This window comes from Rhinolophus ferrumequinum, chromosome 9, assembly GCF_004115265.2.
Source record: "Rhinolophus ferrumequinum isolate MPI-CBG mRhiFer1 chromosome 9, mRhiFer1_v1.p, whole genome shotgun sequence".
NCBI classification, from domain to species: Eukaryota; Metazoa; Chordata; class Mammalia; order Chiroptera; family Rhinolophidae; genus Rhinolophus; species Rhinolophus ferrumequinum.
This window is the reverse complement of record NC_046292.1, coordinates 43165118-43191508: the sequence shown is the minus strand read 5'-3', so window position 1 is coordinate 43191508 and position 26391 is coordinate 43165118. Positions and strand designations below refer to the sequence as shown.

General features: G+C 43.0%; 1 protein-coding gene across 7 annotated transcripts in view; it reads right to left on the bottom strand.

Annotated features, from left to right (window-relative positions):
- Positions 1-26391, bottom strand: part of FGGY (FGGY carbohydrate kinase domain containing) — a 393115-nt gene that overhangs the window by 171029 nt on the left and 195695 nt on the right. For all 7 annotated transcript variants that reach the window (XM_033115796.1, XM_033115797.1, XM_033115798.1 and 4 more), the window contains one exon: positions 13918-14046. In XM_033115796.1, coding sequence (XP_032971687.1) covers positions 13918-14046 — 129 coding nt within the window. The remainder of the gene's footprint in view (positions 1-13917; positions 14047-26391) is intronic.

Sequence of the window (26391 nt, the reverse complement as noted above, 5' to 3'; positions counted from 1 at the left end):
CTACAGAAACTAATTCCTGTCTTTTCAACTACATACAAGAATTCTCAGCATTCAAAGACAGCATAGCTGAACTCAGATCTCTTTCAGGATTTATTGTTATAATGCCACTAAAGCAAGCCCAAAAGGTCTATGTCAAGCCTAACAGATGAAGGGGGGTGAAACAGTTGAAAAGATTTCTGTGATCCTAGTGTTTGACAAAGCACCACCTTGGCCTTGGGAAAAAGAAAACAGTTTAGAATTCACCCAATGTAAATCCTAACGTAGGTTTACTTTTTTTTTTTTTTTTTAAATCCTCTGTGATAAATCTACAAAGAGATGTTAAACATCTTTACACTACCACCTTCCCCCTCCCCCACAACCCACCCTCCCCAAAGCCAGAAAGACAACAGAGAAGTCTTTGTCTAAATGAGATGTCAAACACTTTTCCTAGATATTTGAACTAGTTAGGGCATAACAGTTAAGAACGAGGGCTCTAAAATTGGACTGCCTGATTTTAGGGTTGGCAGTTGGGCAAATCATTTACCTGTCCTGTGCCTCAGTTCCCTGATCTATAAAACTGGAATGATCATAGTGTGTAGCTCACATGGCTATTGTGAAGATTAAGGAAGTAGAACAGTGCCTGGATCATAGTTTACTCCATGTATTTTTGCCATTGTTACTCCTGACAACTCTCAGCTTTGGTGTTAATAGCAGGGCTTGGCACGACTGTTCAGGCACTCCCTTCCAGCAGGGTGCATGCTGCGCCAGGGTTATTTAGATTTAGTGAGATTGATTGGAACACTTGTTTTCTGTTCTTGTGTATACAACTGATAACAGAATAATGGAGGCCCAGGGGGATAAGAAAGATGAGGTACCAGGTAGTAGTAACAATCCAGCTGACATTTTAAACATTACTGAGAATAAACCATAAGCTGTTTACATCTCTAAGAGCCACGATAACATATAGCACCATCCATACTGCAATTCAACTGGGTGATGGCATTTGTCACTTCTGTCTAAATGCCACACTCTTCCATGACTCGTGCCAATTAGAAACCAAGACGAGAGCCTTGGGAGAGCCAGAGAACAAAGAACAGACCCTCAATAACTGGGTCTGACTCCTCTGTTCCTCCCTTCTACTCAGAAAGATCAAATCTCAAAGGTAGGCTAATATGTAATAGCTGGGAAATCTGAGACTTGAGGAACACTAGCAAAATCCACAGTAAAGACAAAGCAAAAACTAGATTTCAGAAATTCCTTTTTTCCTACCTCAAAACAGCCTCCAGATTACTTGGACAGTCTCATCTGTGACCTCATAAAAGACAAGTTCTTTTGCTCGCAGGCCTTAGACATATAAAGGCTCAGGTTGAAATCCAATCCAAACGATCAAGCTAATCCACAAAAAATTACTTACTTTCTAAAGTAAAGAAACCAAAATTAAGGGAACTGGCCCAAGTACCACAAATGTTTCTGATGGAATTAATCCTTAACGAGATCTAAAACTTTGACTCTAAATCACACAGCTGCCTTCTGATATTTTACAAATCAATTCAACAGCTCTGTATGGATCCCCAGTTACAAACCAGGTACTGTGTTAGGTGCTAGAAATCTATAGATGGAAATTGTTTCCCTTCATTCTACAAGATCTCAGTTTAGTCGGGGTAAAAAGATATACAGGCACTTACAAGATAGTATGGAACAGTGACTCAGATCTAAAGAAGTTCTAATGAAAGTATGGAGCCCTGACCCCTGGTCTTGGAGGGTCTCCTGAAGGAGGTGAGGCAGAAGTTGTGTCAGTCAGCAGGGGGAGGGAGCGGGAGGGAACGGCATTTCAGTTAAACCTTGAGACAGAAGACCTGGTAAAACAAAGGCGCAGGAGAAAGAAATAATTAGATGCTGCAAGGTTGCTGGCTACGTAATGTGAAGGGGATGGAGCCTTGTCTTCTAAAGACTTTGGATGGTGGAACTCTCTGGGTCTCAGGATGGAAAGATCTCTCTGTTTGAGCCCCAGCAGCAGCACACGTGTGCTGTATAACCTTCTATAAACTAACTCGCCTCTTTGCACCTCACTCTTCTCTGGTATAGGGTGAGAATAATGGCCTCTACTGTACAGGGTCATTATTCCTGGCGTTAGCACTGTACACCCAGTGTCCCAGGAGCCACCCCCTCCAAGTCCTGAGAAAACGGGAATGGCTGGTTAACCTACGGGAGAGACATGTAGTAGCCTTGTGCCTGAGATACAGGAATTACTAAAAAAATGTTAGTGTCCAATTTCTCCCGGTGAGATAAGAGGACTAGGTTTCCTTCAGCAGCCTTTTCTTGCCCCTAGACAAATGGTTTCATTTATAAAATTATCTGAAGACTCCTTGAGTCTTGGAGGTAGGAACTAGCAGCCCTGACAATCACCTCAATCACACAGAGCAGACCACTGAGATGCTTCGGGAAGATGCCAGGAAGGAGACCTGACTTGCTCAGACAGACTCTTTAGGACGCTGAAACTAAGGGAAGAGGCCTGAAACTTCAGAGAAAAACAGTTGGCAGGCTAGTTTTCTCTCCCTAGCCTCCGATGCCAAGCTCAGCACCTCCTCCCTTGGTATGAGTTTCGGTTCTATCAAAAACTTCCAGAGGTTTTGTTAGGGTTAGTTGAACATTGACAGATTCTTCAAAGCCTGGAATTCACTCTCAGAGCCAAAACCAGGCCAAGTTTCTATCGGGCTAGGATTTCCCCGGGGGAGGGGCACGGGCCTCTACCACACCTAGACTGATTAATCTAACCTTGCCCCAAGCTTCAGACAACAAGGAGACAGAAAAGAAAAATAGATCCTGAAGCTGGATCCTGATTTTACTCCCCCACCCCATTCCCAGGAGAGTAGGGGTGGAAGTGTAAGGTGACTCCCACCACGGGGTAAGAGTCAGGCCAAAGTCAGGGAATTAAGTGATATGTAGAGCAGCTGGAGAGAGGAACAAAAAAACTCTGAGCAGAATAAAGGGCCCAGGGTTTTAACACAATAAATGACATGTGGCTGAAATAGTTTCAAGGAGAACAAAGGCTTAGGTAAATAAATAGTGTGCAAGATGAGAGCAAAAATGAATTACAGAAAATCCCAGGAGGAACACACTGGCATTTTTCAAACACTCCAGTTGAAACGACATCTCTGCTTCAGCAGAGATCAAGATCCAGCCCTCCCATTCCCCTCTGCACCTGCTCCCGACAGCCACCTTCTGAGGACGGCAGCCTTGGCCCAGGCTTTTACTCTCCGTTCTCCGTGCCAGCCCCAGGCTCCAAGGGGGACTTCATTTTGCTTATTTAACTTCAGGATTCATAGCTCTACTTTAAATGAATGAGTTCACTAGATATCTCCAGTGAACTAAAGACAATAGGTTTTAATGAATGCCTAGCTTAGAAATTGGATGAATTACCCTGCCTGTCTTGAAGTTAACAAGTTATTTTATTATCTTCTGGCAAATATGAGAGTAAATTGTTTTCAAATTTAAAAAAGATACTTCCATACACTTAATTTAGTAATAGCTAGGAGAACTATAGAGAGCATCCAAAAATTTAAACAACTCTTGCCTTATCAATGGATTTAGGGGAAAAAACAAGAAAAGTTGTCAAATTTCCTGTCTTCTTTTCAAATTCCCTTCCTTTCAAGGCCCATTGCCACAATCCTATTTCAGGCTACCCTTTCTCCTTCACTCTTTCCTCTCCCAAAATTATCGTGTATAAAAATTACATAAAGCCCCGCTTGGAATGAATCTCTGGCTGACAACCAGCTTCAGTGGCTTGCCAATGCCTTGGGGGGATGAGCAGGAGGCACAAACGTGTCAGCATCGTGTTCAGGGACTGTGATTCTGCCCCCACCTATTTGATCTTTGCAGCCTCATCTTCCAGGAACCCGTTAGAGGTACCACAGGTTTTGGCCAAGTTGAAATGTTTATCATTTCCCAACCCCATTTTAGTGTCTTCACTTAAATTATTTTCTCCATCCAAAACACTCTACATTTTACTGCCTGCAGTGGAGAAAACATCGCTCATCCTGGGTTCAGTTCAAAGGCTACCCCTCCCACTACCCTGAAGGACCATGGTAGCTGATGTCCTGGGGGGCTGTCACTAGTTGTGTGGCCTTGAGCAAACTGCTGTGAAGGTCATTACATATAGACCATCGAGCACGTTTCTGTCATAGGGAAGTTACACAACGAATATAGCATCATTGCCCTTCCTTTGCCTCCACGTTTCAACTGACACTTCTCCCTTTTTCAAATTCCTATAGAACTTAATTATATCTCTATTTCTTTATATTACTGTCTTTGCCGCAACAACTAATACAGGACTTAGCATAGTGTTTATAAACAAAACCATTAACTGATGAGTATATTTACTGGGTCGAGTGCTGGGGTCCGAAGTCACACAGGTGAACATGACCAGATTCCACTGACCACAAAAAGCTCACGGCCTAAGTAGGGGAGACGGAAATGCAATCATATATTTAAATGTTGAAGTGTTATTGTCTATGTGCTACATTAAATGACAGAGAGAGGCACACAGGAAAGAATTATTAGGCCGCATGCATTAGGCTGGGCAATAACATTACACCACAGGAAAGCAGACAATGTATGGATAAGAGCCACAATATCCCGGTACATTTAACATATTTCACAGAACTGAATTGTGTGGGCTTTTCTTTACAACTTTCAGCTGTGAAAGGCCTAAATATAGAAGGCGTGTAAAGTTTTCACTCATCTTATTGATACTGGTGGGAGAGTCCCCTTCTTAGGTTTCACGGTGGTGAGTCACAGGCTGGCACACTTTACCTCTCTAGGTTAAATTCATCTCAGGAACCGGTGACAATACAGATCAACAGCCTAACACACTCTCTTTAAACAAAATATAAAACCTTAGCTTTCTTTAGACCTGAACATTTGATTCAAAGATTCTCCATGTTTCCTCGGGTGTTTTAGCCTTTTTAATAAAAGCATCTATAGCTAACTCAGTTAACACGGGCTCGGGTGAAGCTATGTAAGTAAGAGGGACAGACCTGGAGTCAGGTGGCGGAGCAAAGTTCTCCTCTCCATTCCATCACACGAACTGCCTGAGTCTAGGTAAGTCTCATTCTTCTCTTTAAATGGAGGTGGTAAGAATGTAGCCAGCCATAAGCTTGCTGTCCACATCAAGTATTTTCAGGTAGTGCCTAGCTCATGTTCTGGGTCAGCACACTTATGGATTCCTTTATAAAGTTAATCCATTTCACATTTGGTCTACCACTCTTCCTGCTGCTCTTGTTTCTCCCAGCGTTATTGTCTTTTCCAAAGAACCCTGCCTTCTTCTTTTTTTGTTTTTTTAAATTGGGGAATACTGGGGAACGGTGTGTTTCTCCAGGGCCCATCAGCTCCAAGTCGTTGTCCTTCAATCTGGTTGTGGACGGTGCAGCTCAGCTCCAAGTCCAGGTGCCGTTTTCAATCTTTAGTTGCAGAGGGTACAGCCCGCCATCCCAAGTGGTAATTGAACCGGCAACCTTGTTGTTGAGAGCTCGCGCTCTAAACAACTGAGCCATCTGGCCGCCCCTCTGGAAGCTCAGCAGCAGCTTGTTGTCTTCAATCTAGTTGTGGAGGGAGCAGCTCACTGGCCCATGTGGGAATCGAACCAGCAACCCCGTTGTTCAGACCTTGCACTCTAACCAACTGAGCCATCCGGCCGCCCAAGAACCCAGCCTTTTCATGATGTGCCCAAAATAGGATAGCTTCAGCTTTGTCATTTTTGTCTCCAGTGATGTTTCGGGCTTAATTTGCTCTGTCTTTCTGACAGTTCAGGGTGTCTGTACAGCTCTCCTCCAGCACCATATTTCAGATGGATCAATTGTTTCCCTACCAGTCTTCTTCACTGTCCAACTTTCGCATCATACATAGTGACTGGGAACATCAGGGTGTGGATGATCTCAGCCTTGGTCTCTAATGACACATCATTGCTCCTGCTGAGCTCTCCTAATATTCCCACTGTTGCCCTTCCGAGTTTCAGCCTTTTCTTGATTTCTTGGCTACTGTCTCCATCTGAATTGATGACTGAACCAAGGTAAGCGATATCTTTAATAATTTCAATGTCTTCATTATCTATGTTAAAATTGTTTATTTCTTCTGTAGTCATGACTTTTGTTTTCTTGATGCTCACATGCATGTATACATGTGTACATACATGCATTTATGCATGCATAATAAAATGTACATAAAAATATACACGTGTGTCTATATGGGAGATTATGGACTCCCCCAGCAGGACAGAAGCTCTGTAAGAGTAGAATCTTTTCTTTGTTCACGACTATATTCAACACATCAATAAGAATGCCTGGTACATAAAAGGAAGCCATCACCTGTTATATCATGGAATGAATCTTTGAATTTCTCTTGTCTACTGCTATCATTCATAATGTAAATCTGCTGATATCACATTAATCATAGCTAAACATACACACCACTGCCAGACAGTGTTCTAAGTACTTTACAGATATGAGCTCAATTATTCTCCAAACAACTGTAAGGCAGATACTATTATTATTCTCATTTCATAGGTGGAGAAACTGAGGCAATGGGAGTGTCAGGCGACTTTTCAACTGGAACTAGGACTCACATCAGTTATATGTTCTTAACTGCTGTGCTGTTTCTTGAAAATTTTTCATTCTCATCATCTTCAGAAGCCAAATTCTCACATGAGTATAGTGCATGATACTGATTAGAATTGTGGAAAGTTGGGGTAGCGGTGATGCTGCTGAATGATATAATTGGAGACTAGTGCAATTTTTCTATATTCCAAGAATATTTTTAGTTTCTCCAGACATCTACACTGGCTGCAGTGTGCCATGAGAAAATCCCTAAGATCTCAGCATGGGGAAATCAAAAAAAGTATTTCTCTTTGCTCTTTATAATGACTTATATGAACACACAGTGAAGAAAAAATGGCAAACAAGGAAATTAAGCAGGCCTATGGAGAGATAAGGAAGCAGCCAGCAGTTGAGATGTGAGGCTGCCGCCAAGGGGTGATAACTAGAAATGTGCATTTTCCCACCAACAGCTGCTGATGTGCAAGCCCCAAAGTAAACATTAGTGCTCATGGATATTATATGGATGTGAAATGAAGCACCATGTGTTGAATTTCTGTGCCATGCAAAACAGTGGCCCTTTGGGGTAAGCCTATTCTTGTAGCCAGTGACGCAAGTGCAATATTAGACTCTGGGCCCCCAAACAAACACTTTTCCAGTAGTCCTCTACCTTTTGAACTTGGAGTGGGAAGTCCCCCTAACAGGTGGTTGGCAGTGTCAGAACCTGGGGCTGAGTTATTCTGTGTGTTTTTGTTTTTGTTCCCAAGCTCAACAAAGGAAAATAGCAGCTCATCTTTTCAGTTATATGCAAATATACGAGAATAAGTAAACCCTTCTGGTTAAAAATTCCCTCTAAATACCCAATAAGGTTCTAAAGCTGATGAGTTGGTCAGAGATTTGCTTCAGATCAGAGGCTACCTCCTACCAAGTGAGACATCTGCTCCATTCACTAGGTAGCACTGGTTCAACAGTCTGACACAAAGGCTGCACCAAAGCACATGTGAAGTCTTGGGAGCGACACACAGGTCAGGGTTTGAGTCTTGGTCCAACCCTTCCCGATCTTGTAACTTTCTCGGCAAATCCTTTTACCCCCCGGAGTGTCCGTTTATTCAACCTTTACAGGAGGTAAAAATACTTGGGTGATGGTTTGAAAATGGCAAGTCAGTACACAAATGAGATTAATATCAACATTAATCAACAAAATTAACATCAACTTTAATATTACCTATCTCCCTACCACGCAGTCAAAAAATAACTAGCCTGGTCTAATAGCCCTGGTCTTATTCCCTATGACTGGCAGAGCCCTAAACACCTGGAATCATTCCATCTTCCTAATTTGGAGGTGGTGCAGCATAATGGGGGCAGGGCCCCTGGCTGGTGCATTAGGACACCCAGTCTCAAACTTCAATTCTGACTGTAATTTGCTGGGGGACCTTGGATGATTCACTGCTTTTCTGGGCCTCAGTCTTCTCATCTGCAAATTGAAGAATCTGTTATAGAAAATCTTGGAGCAACCTTTTAGTTCTAAAGACTATGATCATTCATTATCTAAACAGAAGCATTTGTATCAAATTAAAGACAATACCATTTCAGGTCAGGTTCACACCGTATATCCTGAGTTGTATGACACAAGATCTAGAGAGGGGTAGGCCAGGGAGAGCTGGCTATAGCCCCAGGGCCGTAATTCCTCCCAACTTTTTGACCACAGAGAAAAAACTGGTGTATCAGCTAAAGCCCGTCTCTTGCAGTGCAGAACTGCACAGATCTCCAGGAAAGCCTAGGGGCCCGGGAATAGGGAACCCGAAGCTATCCTTCCCCACATCTCCTCCCTACCCCTTGCCACAGTTCATGCAGCTGCTTAGGTCTCAGGAGCGGGGGTTCTCCTTAAACTAAACCTCAACTTAAACTGATAAACTCAAAATCACATTAACAAAGACGCCCTCCCCCCTCTGATCTGCATCCAGGAACACCCAGAATTATCCTTGCTCTATCTGCTCAGGCACTGACACTGCTTTTCTCCTTCCAGATTCCCGGCATGACTTTATCTGCTCGTCTAATCCCCCTCCATTCCTTACAGACCATATGCCTCTTTGGGTCCACCTCCACTTTCTGGTTGGCTATGCTCCCTCCTGCCCCCAGCTCTTGGCCTGCGCGTGCGCCTGGCTCCTTCTCAGCACACTTCTGCTTTGGTCTGATCTGTCTACCTGGCAGTTGCACATCATTACTGCTTCTGACCCATGTGCCCACTGACAACTTGCCCCGCGGCTGTCTCCTCTGGGTACCAGGTAACACCTTCCGCCTTACAAACTGGCTTCCCGTGCCCCACCCCAGACATTCAGACTCAGAATCCTCCGAGGGATAGATGCCTGGGAATCTATATTTTTAAAAGGACCCCTCACCCAGATTTAGCAATCCTTGTTTTTGATCTTTCATTTTAATTTCTTATCTTAATTGATTCTCCGATTTACTGAGGACTGACTGGGTTCTATGATGGATGAGGACCACACAACGGTGAACACAATATGGTGGGAAAACTGAAACAGGTGCAAAGTGTTGTAGAAACACATGGCAGGGAGTGATTCACTTTTTTCTAAGAGTGGGGTTAAGTTTGGAAAAGTTTCCACAAGGGAAGTAACATGTACAGTGAGTGCTGATGCACGACTCGGATTGTCTGGGTAGAAAGCGCAGGGGAGGCCGCCCCAAACCCAGCGAACTACATACACGAGCAAAGGCACAGAGGCAGGTTGTGCGTGATGTGTTGAAAAGACAAGTGGGACAGTGCGGCTGGACTCTTAGTGAGACAGATGGCGTGGGAATCATCCTATATTCCTCACTCCACAGCCTTCACTTCAGTTTTCTTACCTCACGACTACTTTCACTAAAGAGTTAATTTCCTGAAATATATGTTGACAAAGTACTTATGTAATAGCAAAACCCTTATTTTGGGCTGCTCTTTGGCTTCTACTTCTATTCACAAATAAACTGAATCGATGAAGGGAAATACCATCAATGAAGACTTTTCAGGTTAGAGGAGGGTTTCTCATACTCAGCACTACTGACATTTCAGGCTGGATAGTTCTTTGGTGTGGGGCTGTCCTGAGCATCGCAGGGTGTTTAGCAGCAGCCCTGGCCTCTACCCACCACATGCCGGTACCATCCCCCCGTTCCCCAGGTGTGACGATCAAAAAACGTCCCCAGACATTGCCAAATGTCCTCTGGGGGGAGTGTGCGTGTGTGTGTGTGGGGGGGGGGGGGGGTGTGGGGGGGGTGTTTAAAATCACCCTTGGTTGAGAACCACTGGTATAGAGAAAACACACACACACACACACACACACACACACACACGAGCTTTGGAGTCAGACTCAAGTTCAAATCTTGCCATACTAGTTATGTATTATGGAAATGTTATGCTTTCTGCCTTTAATTTCCTCATATATAGAACAGAAAATAACTTCTACCTTGAAGGATTATTGTGAAGAGCAAGAGATAAAAGTATGTCAAGTGTCAAAGTACTTGGCACACAAAAAGCAAGTGAGAATGGTTATAACAATAGTCATACAAATAAGAGTAGTGGTTCTAATATTCGTTTGAATTAATGACAATGCTGTTGTTGGTATTAGGGAAAAAAGCCTAATTGAAGTTTAAAAGTTACAGTGAGTAAATAAATTTCAATTTACCAAGAAGCAATAATAGGGTAAGAAATGTTGCAATTACATTGTCAGACATCACTTCCTCTAGGAATTCTTTTAAAATTCTTCACGTCTCAATTTTGGACACATTCAATGTTTTCCTAACACACTCCATACTTGGCACATATAATTGCAATTGTTTATGTAATGTTTATTTTCTCTACTAGACTACAAACTCCCAGAAGTCCAGTTCTCTCTCATATCTACTTTACACCCCCATCAACTAGTAAAATGGGTCATCAATGAATATTTATTGGAAAACTTTTTAAAAAAAATATTTGTTACTTGATCAAATGATATTTTAAGGGTCAAATCCAAGAGTACAATGGATCACATTTTAACAGCTAAGACATTCCATACAGCACAGTGATTAGAAGTGCGAGCTTGGAATCAGATGGCGTGGATTTAAATCATGCCTCTGTACCCACTAACTGTGTGACTCTGGGCAAGGCAGGCCATCTTTGTTACTAGCTTCATCATCTCATTTGACAGAAGGAACAAAATAATAGCATGTATACAGTTGCTTTGAGAATCAGCATTGCTTCCGGAACACTGACAATGGTGAGAAGAAATTGGCATGTTTTATTATTCACTGGAACAAACTATGTTTTGCTTTAGGAGGGCATGGACCAGAAACTCTTTGCAAGACTGGTTAAACCAATTCTGCTATTAAAAGAGAGGGGCTGAGGAGAGAGGGAAAGAAAGTTCAAAATCTTCATTTTGACTTGACTCTGCAACTCAGATGAAGAATTTAAGCCAATGCAACATATGGCCCAGATGAGCAATTTAAGCCAGTTCAACATCTGGCAAAGAATCCAGTATCTGGAATCAAAGAATGATGCTAAACCTAGGCACACAGTTTACTCTTGGCCAACACCTGCGAACATGATGGGAGCACAAAGGACGCTGATTCCTTCCCATCTAGGAGTGGATCAGGGAGTGCTCCAACCACACTCTTCTGCTTCATGGAGAACTGAGCCAGGTATACCTACAATATAGGGGCAACTGCGTCTGCAATACAAAGACACTGTATTTCTCAGTTGTAACATCATTCCCTCGTGGAGGGCATGCCATTCATTCATTCATTCATTCACTCATTCGCTAAATATGCACCAAGGAAGGCTCCTCCATGCGCAAAGCACCGTACTGGATGCTGGGATATATGGGTGAAATGGCGAGTGCTTTTTCTCCGAGTTTACAAACTGGTAAGTGAGACAAAATTGTACAGCTTGATAATGTGTACAGAAATGGAGGCAATCCAAGAGCAAAGAGGAAGACATGCATAAGTCAGCTTGGGGCAGTGAGGGAGGGGTCTCAGAGGAAATGCCACCTGATGCAAGATTTGACAGACTATTAGAAGTCTGTCTGATCGATAAGAACAACTGGGAGGAGAGGAGCCTCAGAAATCAGGTTGTTATTGCCGTTCAGGACAGCTGGGGTGCTGGAGCCAAGAACAGACCTTGGAACAAAGTTAACACTATTTTTATAAGCTAGAAAAATATCAGCAGCAGGAGCCCTGGCCAGAAGCACCCCCACAAGGAGCACACAAAGCTACTCCTATCTTCTGGCTGTCTGCTGGAGAACTTACTAACCAGCACCTTAAGAACAAAATGTTCTTTTATCTTCGGTTTTTATGCCCACAAAGTCCTTCTGCTTCTTTTCCCAGAATCGGAAAAGGCACGAGTTGAGTTTTACTTGCTTCTTTTGTCTTGGCTCCCCAGTCCCATGCTTCCTTTGAGAATGAGAGTCTGGGAGGATTTCTCCAAAGCAGTGTACTGACCCCTCTTACTAGTCAGAATGTGGGGTCCAAGGGAGGTCATGCCCGGTCAGGGCTTGAAGGGACCGTAACTGTCAGGGCTTGTTTGTGTGAGGCCTGGATAGTATCCAATTTTGATCTCCAAAGCTGGATTCTTACTTGACATTCAGTGATGTCTTAGCACGGAGTTCATCTAACCATTTTTTGAGGTTGTTTCAGACCTCAAGCTGTATCAGTAACTTAAAGTAGTGAATCCTGTGTTCTGTTAGAGAAGCAGGGAAAGAAACCTATGATCAGATTCATGGGACGGCAGATGGAGTCCAGAAAGTCTAAGGTTCTCCAACTGCCTCACCGAAGGAAAGAGAGTTTTCCTGTATACTTCTTACCAGGGTAGTAACTCAGAGAACTTCAGGAACCTACCTACATCACAAATGCTCTCTGTGTCTGTCCTTAAAAATCACAATCTTGACATTCAAATCAATAGCGTCCACTGCTCACATTGAAAAGGGAGAGACACCCCCTTGCCTGTAATCACTGTTATCTACCATTCAACCCCCCCACGTGTATTATTGGCTGCTCTCTATTTCTCAAGCACCGTATTAGATCCTAAACACATAAAAATGAACAAGACAGACATGCTCACAGATCAGTGAGAACGACCCTACTCTGAAAGTCCACGGACTATGTAGCAGAACAAGATATGGTTTAATAATCTGCCACATAAGGAAACAGATTAACTCTCACTCTACAGGGTAAAGCCATTTCACCTTCATCTTGCCGTCATGTGACTTTATTCGTGTAATACATTTATTAAGCACCCACAGGAACCAGACACAAGGCTCAGCACAGGTGATACAAGATGAATAATAGAATGCCCTGCCCTCAAGGATCTCCTAGTCTAGAGGAAAAGACAAGTGGATAAATCAGTAATTATGACACAAGGTGATCACTTCTTCAATAGTGGTAGGCAAAAGTACTGGAAGGAGCACAACTTAGAGAATGTGTAAATAAATCTGAGTGTTCCACGGACGGCTATGCAGAGGAGAAAGCATCTGATATGAGTCTTCATGTCAGAGTGGGAGTTAGCCGTGGAGGGAGCGGAGGACCAATCATTCTGGGAAGAGCGTAAACATGCAAAGACAAAGAGGTGTGATGCACGGCCAGAGTTCTGGGAGTACAATTCTGTGCAAGTATTTGAAAGATAATTCTCGGCTGTTCTAGGAAGTGTGGACGAGAATATCTTTCAAAGTTTTTCTGACTATGATCCATGGTGAGAAATTCATTTTCATCATGGCCCAGCGGTTTATACATGCACATACCCATAAAATGGAAACAGAGCACAAAACAAAGCTTGCTTTGTAAGATGTACTCTGATGTTTTAAATTCACTATCCCCTAGCACCATGAATGAGACATAGTAAGTATTTAACAGATCTTTGAAATAATGAATACATGAATGCTATGCTTCACAGTTATTTAGGAGATGAAAGCAAGACTACACTCAAGTAAGTGGACATAAGATACAAGCCAACTATTTTATGGAAATACATCAATTAGACTTGTAAGAGTTTTGGAGTTCCTTTAGAAAGAACGGTGCAGGTAAACACACCATTGTCACATATACTAGTTGGAAGTGAGCCTATCTTTTTCAAATTTTCAGCAAATCAAAGAACCACCCAGATATTGATTCAGATCATTTTTTTCTATTATTCTGCATGGAGAAATTAATTAAGTTATAAATAAATTCTATATTTGATAAAGTTCTATAATTCTGTCCAAATGCCTAACTGCAAAAAGATGTCAGTGCTGTATTTTCTATGACCAACCCTTGATCTTTGCTTTAAAACCAGGAAAGGAGTGTGTTAGGTGAACACAGCACTGGTCTCGGACACAGAGGAGGAGATTACCTAGTCCTCCTGCGTGGGCATCAATAAGCGAGGCTGCCACCGCGATGCCAGCAGGAAGGCCAAGGTCTCTTGCGGCCTCTGGTGTGAGCCCATTTCCAAGAGAAGCTCCGGGAGGCAGCACTTGGTTTCCTGGGTAGACATGAGAAAAAACAAACACGGGTCAGTTTGAAAAACACAAAAGCGGACCTAGGATTTTCTTAAGAGAACCCGTCTGCTCCCTCCCCTTTCCTCTGCATTTCCTCAACTTCACAAAGATAGAAACCATGCAGCTACAAAGGGTCCCTTTGCTCATTCGGTAATAGTGTATGCTCTTAGTTCTTATGGATCACACTCTGGGGTGCTTTACAAAGCCAAGAGCTCTAAGGCATCTTTCAAACCGGAGAAACATTCCATTAATAGGAAATTTCAAAAGACAGAAACACAGTGGCCACTTGAAGACCAGATTAAAATGGTCAAACTGTTAAATGGGCCTTCTAACACAGCAGCTCTACCAGCATACCCCACCCCCCGACACACACACACATTCTCACATCCATACATACTGCCTAATGAACGTATATTTCTAAGGAAGGTGAGAAAATTTACTCATGTAGTTGCTTCTAATCCGAGGATAAGGGAGAGAATAATGTTGTTCCAATAAAAAATTTCTTAAAAGTTTTCCACAGTTGGAAAAGAAAGCCCAGTCTAAACTTTGCAAACTTTACAAGGTTGCTACTTGCACAACCATAGAATACAATCTGAATGGTGTTCTTTGGAGTTGTGCAATGCAGCGACCCTGATATTTCAAGTGACCTTGAATTCCTGCAGTCAGAAAGGCCTTCAGTTAAGAATTTATTGATTGTCTTGCTTTGTGTGGGTGCTGTGGAGCTGTAAACGGCGGTCCTTGCCCTCAACCTACTTAAGAAGAAGAGTTCAGGACACAGAGAATGGTGTAAGTCAGAACCAAATGAAATAAGCCATCTGCTCTCAGGTGTTTAGAGAGGCTGAGTACTCCCCCTCCCCATTGCCAAGGAATTTATAATAAGTGTTTCTGCAGTGCAAGGAGAGGTGGGGTAGACTCATATACATGCTAAGATCCCTCTGAGCTCCAACATTCTAGGCTACTGAGTGTGTGGTCGGCAATTTGCTGCATACTAAGACACCTACCACTTGTTCATTGTTCCCTGGAGCTCCAGGAATGAGCAGAGGTGCTTCAGAACTCCTAGGGGTAGAGGTCAGGGTGAGGGTCAGAGTGAGCAGGAGGGTGAATGAATCACCACGCTTTCCTAACTGGAAACAAGGCACCTCCACAACACCATTTTTATCCATTAGAGGTAATAAGCATCTTTCTATAATTGAATTTGAAAAAAAAAGCTTGGCTAAGAAAAAGAAGAGGAAGACGAGTGAAACCCCTACAATGGCTTCTAGAGCTTCATGGTCCAATAATAGTAGCCACTCGGCACATGTGGATCGAGCGTTTGAAATCTTAAGAAGTTGGAATAACTGCAGGGCTAAATTTTTCACTTAACTTTAATTCATTCCATTTCATTTTAAATTTAAAAACAGATATACAATTCAGGCCCCGAAAAAGATTCAAGTATGTTTGGAACAACTTGGGTGTGCAAATCTACTTTTCAATGTTAATTTAAGAAATCTAAATCAATTATTTACAATGGAAATTCAGTGTCTGAACTGAGATGTAATCAGTGGAAAATACACACCGAATGTCAAAGATTTAATCCAGAAAAATGAATATATCTCATTAATAATGTTTATATAAATTACATGTTGAAATGTCTGGATATATTCAATAATATATATTAAAATTAATTTCATCTATTTGTTTTTACTACAACGTGGCTATTGGAAAAATTTTAATTACATATGTTGCTCATATTATAGTTTTATTGGACAGTGCTGGTCTAGAGGTTCGTGTGACATGCTCCAATATTCGGGTGGAGAGCCAGGAGAACCTCTAGTCTGCTTTGCATGCCCAGGCCGGCAGAAGACTGGAAGACAGCAGTGGACAGTTGGGCTCTGGCCACTGTCTTAGTTACGTCACTATGTCTAGTTTCTAGCCCATAATAGGCAGCACTTACGTTTAGTGAGCACTTCTGTCCCAGGGGACTGCGCTGAGGACGTATCATGCGATTTCTCACTTCACTGTCACAAGGACCCCATGCGAAAGATAGTATTATTGTCCCCGTGGCAAGGATGGATGGGGAAAGTCACATTTATCAGGGGAAAGTAAATTCCCCACAGTGACAGAGCTTAAGTGTCAGAGCACAGGCCATGGATTCCACTCTAATATCAAACCTGTGCCCTTATTCATTACATTATATTTTTGGTGCAGCTATTAAAAAAATTTTTTCAGTGAAGGAGGGAATGAAGAGAAGCATCTTTGGAACAAACATGATGGATGTTCAAACAGTAGCACTGTTTGAAAATCATGCCCACTACAAGCATACTGGTTTTATTGTGCTTCGCTTTATTGTGCCTCACAGTTGTGTCTTTTTTTATAAACTGAAGGCAAGGCCCTCCACCAGCAAAATGATTATGACTCGCCTTATTATGAGACTCGCTTTACTGCGCTGGTCTGGAACGGAACCAACAGTATCTCTGACGTATGCATGCACATTCAATTTTCTTTTTTTTAAAGGGTTACTTTTCATAGGAAGGTCAAAATGGGAATTTTATTCCACCTTCATCCCAATCTTCACAAACATAGAAGGTGTAATCTTCATTAAAGGTTCCAGACAGAAGGAGGATGAGCAGGGTGGAGCACTCTTCCAAGTCTTCTGAACCGTCATTTAGAAAGAAGCGTGGCTGGTGAGGCACAGACAGAACCCTGGTCTTACGGTCAGGGTTCTGGATTCCAGTCGCGTGCTAGAAGACCACAGGTAGATTTCTCAGCAGGCTTTGCACTGGAGCAAAGGCCCTAAAGACAGGAGACTGGCCAAAGGGCTGAGTGAACTAGAACATCAGCTGGGGTGGGAACTGGCAGGGGGTGGAGGAGGCAGGTAAGGTTGGAGAGGCCAGTGAGGACAGTGCGTGTGCTATAAGCCAGGCGAAGGTGTTTGAATTTAATCAGGAAGACCCCTGGGGTCTCCGAAGGAGCATTAGGCTAGGGAGGAAGGTGACTAGATTTGGGTATTTTTCAGTATCTCTCTGGCAGCACTGTAGCCAAGGACAGAAGGGGGTAAGAGAAAACAACTGTGCAGCTATTTCAGTAACCAAATACTTGCCTTCTGGAAGGTACTGGCAAGTGAGATGCAGAAACAGAGGCAGACAGGAGAGATCATGTGAAGCGATAAATGGCAGGTCATGGTGGTGGCCTGTGTGTGGGGAGAACGGTAGATCGGTACAGGTCACCACTGGGATCCCATTAAGGATGGACATGCTGCCCACATGGGCAGTGAGGTTGGCAGACAGCCTCCAGCTGCCTGCTCCTCAGGCCACCCTGACAAGGGGATGTGTTTTCCAGGGCAGCCGTACCTGGTGACTTAGCAAAGTCTGAGCAAAAGGGCTCCAATGGCAGAGCTCACTCCAGAGCACTCTGCTGGGTGGGCCAAGGGTGGTGGGATTGCATCACGATTCCACGGCTCCCTCTGTCCATCATACTCCCGCCCCCTTTCTTTCACAGGTAGAAACCCTTAGTAAACATCTTTTACCCCCAAATTTGTCGCAGCCTCTGCCTCCAGAGAATCCAACCTAGGGCAGTGAGCCAGGCCTTCTCCTCAGCCCAGTGGTCTAGGAATGAAAATAAATATTCACAAAGATCAACATCCCTGCTTTGAGCCGGAACCACAGCCTTCAGGAATAGTCTATCTGGACCCTAAGCAGGAAGAAGCTCTGTTTATCTAGAGACCAAAAGGAAACAGCTTGGCATAACACAGGATGACAGCAATAGGTGGCCCTCTAGGAGAAATCACCTCATCAGATCCCACTTCAAGTGCATCTGCTAGAGGTGTATTAAGGGGACTAGAGGAGCTGTCAGAGGCAAGCTTTAGCGCATCTTGACAACTTTTCCCAAAGTACAATCCTCCTTTCACCATAAAATTAAATTATTCACGGCATTGGTTTTCCCAGAGGTAATCAGGGCTTCACAGCCTCTGCATTTGCAAACTCTTCCCGTCTTCATTCAACCATTCACACATGCATTTTAACACACATTCCAATCACAATGGTAATAATGATGATTCCATCGATTTTCACCTACCCTGTGCCAAGATCTAGGTGTGGACGCCTCTGACCTCAGAAGACTCACACACTATTCTGTGTAAACCAAGGTTCTCAGGACCAGTTTAAAATGCTTTAAAGGTGGAATGTATGTGGTGTTTCCGGAGCACTAAGGAGGCATGGCGAGGTTGGCTCAGGGGAGTGGAGGAAATCAAGATGAAAGTGACATCTGAGCCTGGTCTGGAAAGACAGATGGCAGATTGCTGGTTTCAGAGTTATCAGACTCAGGGGAAATGGATGCCATTAGAGCAAAAAGCAGGTTCACTGCCGGGAGCCCCACAAGACAGAGTGCTTGAGGCATTCAGTAGGCTGGCAGAAAGGACACCCGGAGGAGCACAGCAGTGGGGCCCACTGGACAGAGAGCAGGGGACCTCAGACAGGACAACTGAGGCAACAGGGCCCTGCCAGCTGACAGTGCTGGGCACTCAGTTTGTTTTATAAGAAGATAAACCTGCAGTGTAGAGAAAGGCTCGAAGGGGAAATAGTTTTTTATCTTTAAAACAATCAAGCCAACTGAAAAATGCAGGCTGCAAAACATTATGTAGAGTACGACTTCATTTTAAGAACAACAAAGAAGGGAGGTGGTCTATTTGTAAAAATACATTCCTGGCGGGGGGTGGTGAGGGGATACAGAGAAAGGCTTTCTCTGGATGGAGAAATTATGAGTGACTTTTTTTTCTTTTTATTAATCTACAGTTTCTAATTGTTCTACATTGAACATACATTTCTTGTGTAACTTTTTAAAAGATATTTTCCCCTTTAAATATGGTCAGCGTAAATAAATTAGACACATGTATTCAGCAGAATACTACGCAGCCCTTAAAATGCACGAGGGACAATTAAGCTATGGATTTGGAAGGATGTCCAAGATAAATTAAGTGAAAATGGCAAGATGCAGAATAGTATTCAGAGTGTAACCCCAACCGTGAATTTTGTTAAAGGATACAAGAATGGAAGCACACATACTTCCAGAAAAATCCTAGAAAAACACGCAGAATATCATTACGCAGGGCATTCTCCTCTACCATTTGTACTTCTTTTCTATACCAGGACCTTGCATTTCTTTTGTGATCAAAACAAACTCGTTTAAGTTAACAGCAAAATTACATTGAGGAGAATACTTTGCATCTTTTCTAAACCCTGCTCTTCAGCCTGAAGGCAGGAGAGACTCCCACGGACAATTCACTGATTTTCTTACTGTGCTATCTGGCTGGCTTCTGCCCCTGTGAACACACCCTCGCCTTGGGGTGTAAAAAAGTAATTGCGCTGAGGGCTCTTGGGCTCATGTCCACTGAATTCCCACTCAGATGGGCAGACTCTGTGTGAACGGTCCCAAGCTGGAGCCTACAATTATCTGGTGGTTGTACCCCCTCTTCACAGGCGGGGGCTACTATTACACCAAATCTTCCCCTACCAGTTTTTCAATTATCTATGACTAATGAGCACTTTGGGAACAGTTTCAGACACACACATAATCCTCTTTCCTGACGTCAGCAGCAGAAATTAATGACAGTGTGGATTGCTGGAAGACAGAAAATGCATTATAATCGTCAACAGAACTGTTATCCTCTCCAGGAAGGGGGAAGGGGGGCTGGGGTGCTGTATTAACTGGAAGGTTCAGTACTCCTTTGTATGCCTACAAACATGAGATGAAACCCAGGGGGCGAGCTGGCTCAAAGCCCATGGAAATGTCAGAAAGGTTTGGGCGAGGGTTTGGCCATGCGACCCTGGTTCCACCATGCTTAGCTCTGGAGCACAGGTCCTTGCTTTCTGTTTGCCAAGGTCCACAGGCCAATCAGATTGGCCAGGACAGTGAGAAGTGACACCCTGCCCTGCCAGCATAGAGCAACTCTCAAACAATAGGCTGGAGTTTGTTTAAAAGCATGTGGTGGTTTGCAAGAGTTTGTTGTTTCACGCAGGCATCCCATGTGCTGGGGCGGTTTCAAAGATGGTTAAGAACTGGTCCAATTATGGTGACGCTCCAAAGTGATGTGATGCATGAACCCTCACAAAACAAAACATAATACCGTCATGTGCCTATGGCTACCAGTAGACTGGCTATTGGTACTTTTAAAAAGAACTGACAGAATTAGGGGCTTCACCCATACACAGCACCTAAATTCCTCTACACAGACCTCAGATCACTTAGGCAGGCTATCTCAGAGAATATTCTAGACCAGGAACCGCAACTGATACAAGACTGATTGAGAAACATTCCAGTAATTCTTGCTCCTGGATGGGAGTTACACATGCCCAAAACTACTCACTCACAGAAATTAATGAAAAACTCAAAACCTGACATGTTCTGCCACCTGTTGAAAGACATGTTCTGAAACATTAAGTTGTTCATTTCCCTTCATTTGCCTCCTAAAAATCATCTCCTTTTAACTAAGTTCTATTTAAATTTAGTGATTAGATGTAAAACTTGCTGATGATAGCCTCATCATTCATTCCTTATTACAGAAATGCTTACCGAGTACCTACTCTGGGTGAGGCACTGTGGTAATGCTGAAAACGCATTAAAAAACAAGATAGGTTCCAGGCCTCACAGGGCTTACTTTCAGTAGACACTATTTCCATTTAATACTGCTTCTGAATTATATATTGTAACTATTATAGCTTGTAAGCTCTTCTGCGATTTGGACTGTCTTTCACATATTTTATATCCCTGACCTTGTATTCTGACCTACAGCAGGTTTTAATAAATAAACACTACATATATTTTACATCAAATTTTGAACGACCCTTATGCTTTGTTTTTTTGTTTTGTTTCTTTTGTTTTATGTGTTTTGTTTTTCTCCGTTTGTCTTTTACCCTCTCTCCTACTAGATGAGAATAGCTCAAAGACAATTTTATTTATCTCTGTATTTACTTCCTCTCCCCACCAGCACACAGCAATGTCGAGAACATACTCGTAAATTCTCAGTAATGTTCACTCAACTGAATTTATAGATTTCTTTTAAAAAGAGAAGACCATAAGACACGGATCAATCAATTTAGACAAAAAGATTACACACACACACACACACACACACACACACACACACGACACTGGAGTATCAGTTGGGACAGTAAGAGGACTGGATTAAATGTGATTCGTGGATGCTACTGAGAGAAGGAACGTGTTTCCTACTCTAACCCCCCCAGTAATGCTCATATCTAACTCCGGGACAATGGAATGTGGATCAAGGCCTGTGCAAGTGCCTAGAAAGTGACTGACCAGGAGGCCGAAGCCTGTCACCAGGTACAGTGCAGCTATGGTGGCAGGACATTGAAGATATCATCATTTGGTGAAATAACGGCTCTCAAATCCTCCTTGCTTGGTCATGTCTGATTCAAGAAGTGGATGGTGGTTAACTTCTAGGGGAAAAGCCCCAGGTCGTATAGCTAAGTAGGTCCGAGGAAGGCAGGGTGGACACCAGGCCAAGGAGTTGGGACTTGTTCTGACAAACAACCAGTAATTACTGTAGGTCAGTGAGCCTAGGAGCGGCACACACACCTTTATTTTAGGAAGATAAATATAATAATAGTAATAGTGCGATTCATCAAAACCTACGCACTTTTCAGGGCAGCCGAATGGCTCAGTTGGGTAGAGCACAAATTCTGAGCAACAAGGTTGCCAATTCAATCCCCGCATGGGATGGTGGGTAGACTGCGCCCCTGCAACTAAAGACTGAAAACGGCGACTGGACTTGGAGTGGAGCTGCACCCTCCACAACTAGACTAAACGACGAGTTGGAGCTGATGGGCCCTGGAGAAACACACTGTTCCCAATAAAAAATTTTTTTAAAAAAGAGTTCATCTTAAAGAAAAAAAAAGAAAATCTATGTGCTTTCAATCACTGTTCTTGTCATTTTTCAGTTGCTATCAGCTTCAATGCCTGTAACAAACCTAGGAGGCTAGGATTATAATCACTGTTATAGTTGTTGAAACAAAGCATGAAAAGGTTACATAATTTGTTCAAAGGCACCTGTCTGCTGAGGGGCACCTTCAGGGTTTCCATTCAGGATCCTCAGATTCCAAAGTCTGGGATCTTCCTGCTATACCATGTAGATTACAGGTGGTAGTTATCGGAGCCAGGGAGAATGATACAAGTGGGTGTTGACTGTGTCGGGTAGAGAAAGGAGGCAGCTTCATTTGCAGGAGGCTGCCATGGAGGGTCATGTCTCGGAACACGAAATCCCAGCATGCTGACTCTTCCAGCTCCTTCCTTTCCTCTTCTAGACAGGTTCCAAAAACAGAAATTCTGGACTTCCAATGGCCCTTCGAGACCATTAACTTTTAACTTCAGTGTCTTCCTTTTGCAGTACAGAAAACTGAACCTCGGGGTCACTCCGCTGTGGTAGAATCTGGATTAAACCCCAAGGCTGCTGACCCCGCAGGCTTCCTCACTTCACACCCCCTGCTGTGGCACTGCCCTCTTCCACCCACCCCAGGCTGGAGCAGGAAGCTCACCTAAGCCAGGGCTATAAGTCACAGGGAGAACAGGAGAGCTGGCAAAAATCCAATGGATTCCAGCGGTGTAGGTGGCCGACTGTGAACTATTCAGAGCACAAAGTGCAGTCTTTTTAGCTTGAAATCATCCACCTTGACATCCACAGTGACCTAATTCTCTAGATAATTGCTGATGCCCTAGTTTGTTCTCACCTAGCCTAAGGCCACCTCCAAAGAGCCTTTCCTGGGTAGATCATAATTAATCACTCTTTGCTCTAGGATCTCACAGCATGTTTCTTGGAATTACATCATTCTGTTCTACATAATGGCGTTTTGCCCTGTGCCTCTTCTCTGTTTTAGATTATAACCACCTCGAGGGCAGAGCTCTTTTGGTAGACGTATACACAGGAGGCAGGGGGTTTGGCACAGCCTCACAGTTGAGGGTAGGAGGTGGGCAGGCTTGGATGGGGATCCTGGCTTTACCAATCACAGGGTTTGTTTCCTTGGGCAAGTGATTTAATTTTCCTGCTATACTGGGGGTGCCAAAAAAATGTACACACATGACTTGTATTCATCTTTGGTTATCAGTATATACTGAGTATTACAATTTTAATACAGCTTTTTTCCTTTCTCAAAATGTGTATACATTTTTTTGGCACCCTCTGTAGTTTCCTCACCTGTAAAAAGGCTACAATAATATTAATTTTTTCTCCCAAAGTGGTTATGAAACTCAAGCAAGATAATACATAGAAAGAACTTCGGGATGTTGTCTGCCACATGGCAAATGCTCAATAAATACATTATTGTTATTACGATTTCGTATTCTGGATGTATCCGTATCGCCTGGCACACAGTGGCTACTCCGTTCATTTCGGCTTGAGGAGAGATCCTTGATGTTACGACATGTTGAGATATATGCTTTGGGAGTCATGACAGCAAACCACAGAAACTGTGAAAGCCGTTAAAATATTCATCGTGATGGAATTCAGTTTTCTAGCATGAAAAGTGTCTCCTGTGGTCAGGTCTCCATGGCATGTCTCCAGAGTGAAATGCTTTAAAAGTGCAGAAGGTGTACTTTTCAGAGTTATTTTAAGGACCAAATGCTTGTTTCAAAAGGAAAAAAATATTATTTGAAAAGCAAAACCCTTGACTGTTAAGATAACCTATGCTTTCAAGACTCAGACAAAGAGTTCTGCCATGGAGAGTTCACCCACTGTTAAGGAAGGCAAATTTAGGAAATACATGAAAATATTTTAGCTGTCGTTGTGCTGAAGACATTACCAGGTTTAGAGCAACGGTCTTCAAAGTTTTTTGTTTTTTTTCCCCACAATCCAGTAAGAAAAAAATAAAATAAAATAAAATCACATAAAGAAAACTGGGAACCAACACAGGCTTCTCATTAAAAATAAACCCTAGAATCGAGATTATTTGACAGAATGTTTTATCACTAAAAAGATAGAAAGGAGATGATCTCAAAATAAAGGACATTCTTTCAAATGAAATACATTTCCTTTTGTGACCTTATTTTCTCATTTCATCATACGCCAATGAACACTTTGTCAAGGGCCAGTGCTGGTCCCTAGACTACTGTTTGCAAACTACAAAATTATAACGGCCTCCTAACAATGGGTGAATCAAACAGCAAACTCTCATGTGAAAAAGTCAGTCAGTGGGTCTGGTGTTAACCACACAATGCCAAACATCTGGTGATTCGAAGACATCTGGGGCTTTTCTATTATGTAGACCAAACATGATTCAGGTAATTGACCAAATTTTTCACTTCCCAACCAGATGTCTTACTTTCATATAAATGAAGCCAATCTTGTACTTTCATGTGCAAATAAGCGAGGCATAAATTCATCCCTGGGGGGCAGAATTAATTGCTCATTCTCAATGAATATGAAATTACATATTATTTCTTCTTTTTTCCCCCAATTATTTTACCTTTGAAAAAGGTTTTCTACTCTTGTTTTGGAAAGCATATACTTCATCTTAGTAAACTTCTGGCTTTTTAAATGTTTATTCCTTTTTTTTAGTTACAGTGAGGCCCTGTGCTATAATGCAGTGTGTGGTCTTAGGAGTCAGGATGAATTGGGTTCTGATTCTAGGCACTTCCCCACCCCCGAGCTTTTAAGGGCTTTGGGAAAAGTTACTGAAAGTCTCTGAATTCAGTTTCTTTGCAGATACAAATCATAAACCCATCAATAACGGACACTGTGAGGACTTGAGATCATTCGTTCCTACAGTATGTGTTGGGCAAGCACTCTGCATGTCTGGTACTGAGACAATGGAGAAGCACAGTGCTTTTCTCCTTCTCCTCAGGGGCCTCTGTCAAGAGCACAGGGCGGGTGCTAGAAAAGTAAGGGGTGCTAGAAAAGTCAAGCTTATGCAGGAATGACACACATACTATCCAACAAAGGCAATTTCTTTATTCAGGATTGTTAATAAAAGGATGAGCAACTCCAATGGCAGTTAATTTTTAAAAGGAATATCAAGTTTGTAAAAGGAAGGACCTGTCTGAAATCTTGCTTCTTCTTTCACTGCTTTCAAGGACACACTGGAATTTGCTCTAATCCTGTTTGTTTAAAGAATTCCTGTGGTTATCAAGGACCCTCCACCTTCTAAGCCGTTTACAGGACAGAATATGGCAAGCAGGCGACAGTGTCCCTTCGGTCCGGTTTAGTGGGCAAAACTCAAGAGTACAAAGACAATATTCCAAAGACTGGGGCCTTTGTGTTGTTTGAGATCCTTCAAAGGGAAATAAATTCTTAGATACACACACACACACACACACACACACACACACACACACACACGGGGCGGGGGCAGCATAGAGAACTCAATTGGACAAGGAGAGTCTGCTAAGAAGAACTTGTAGTTTAGTAGCCATTGTGTTTCAGTAGCTGGCTACAAATAAATAGAGCGCATAAGAGACGGAAGGGTTAAGGTTGCTTATGTCGTTATTTATCCTAAGATGCTAGATTCTGTTGCACTGAAGCCCAGAAACATCTCAAATATATGAAGAAATGGAATGTGGCTGTGTGTTTTAAACTTTTCTCCAAGGACCAGAGCTTTTTTACCATATGAAATCTTTCCCAGAACCCTACAGTATATAAATCTCATCTGGTTCAAGCAGAGAAAGAAATACCCAAAGTGATGGGTACCCTGGCCTGGACACCTGACGGACATCTAGATTTACGGAGCTGAGACACAGAGGTTTAAATTTTGAACTTAATCCATAGTGAGAGTCTATCAATCTGGAGACATTTCAGACGGGAGGGATAAAAACGTGGAGCTGTAAAACTGTAAGCCCCTTTCGTGAGCTTTACTGTAGCAGAAAAGCTGAAGAAGTAGAAAGTGTCCACTATCTAACCCAAAGACAATGGCCTCGGCCTGGGTGCAGGAGGACACCTGCACTGCAGTATCCAAGGGGAGGCGTGGAATTGGCCAGCCTGGCATTTAGCCAGAACGTGGGAGTAGAAGCCCTGCAGCCCTTACCCACGTCGTCATGGGAATTGAGCAGGGGACAGTTCCAAAAATGAGGCTCTAACTTAATGCCATGTAAGTCTCCATCTAGGTCATCCCGTGTGTACGTGGGCGGGGGCAGGAGGCTCATGTAGATTTGGGGGGAAATGCTCAAGTGATAAGAAGACAGAAGCTTCAAGCTTTGTAAATGAAGCAAACCTAATTTCCCCATTTTTTTAAAAGTCTCATTCTTTGGACACAGGACCTGGGAAACTGAACAGACCTTAGGCAAACTGAAAAAGGAAGGCTGGCCCACAGCCCGGACGTGTCACCAGCCATCTCATCCTTTCACAGTGA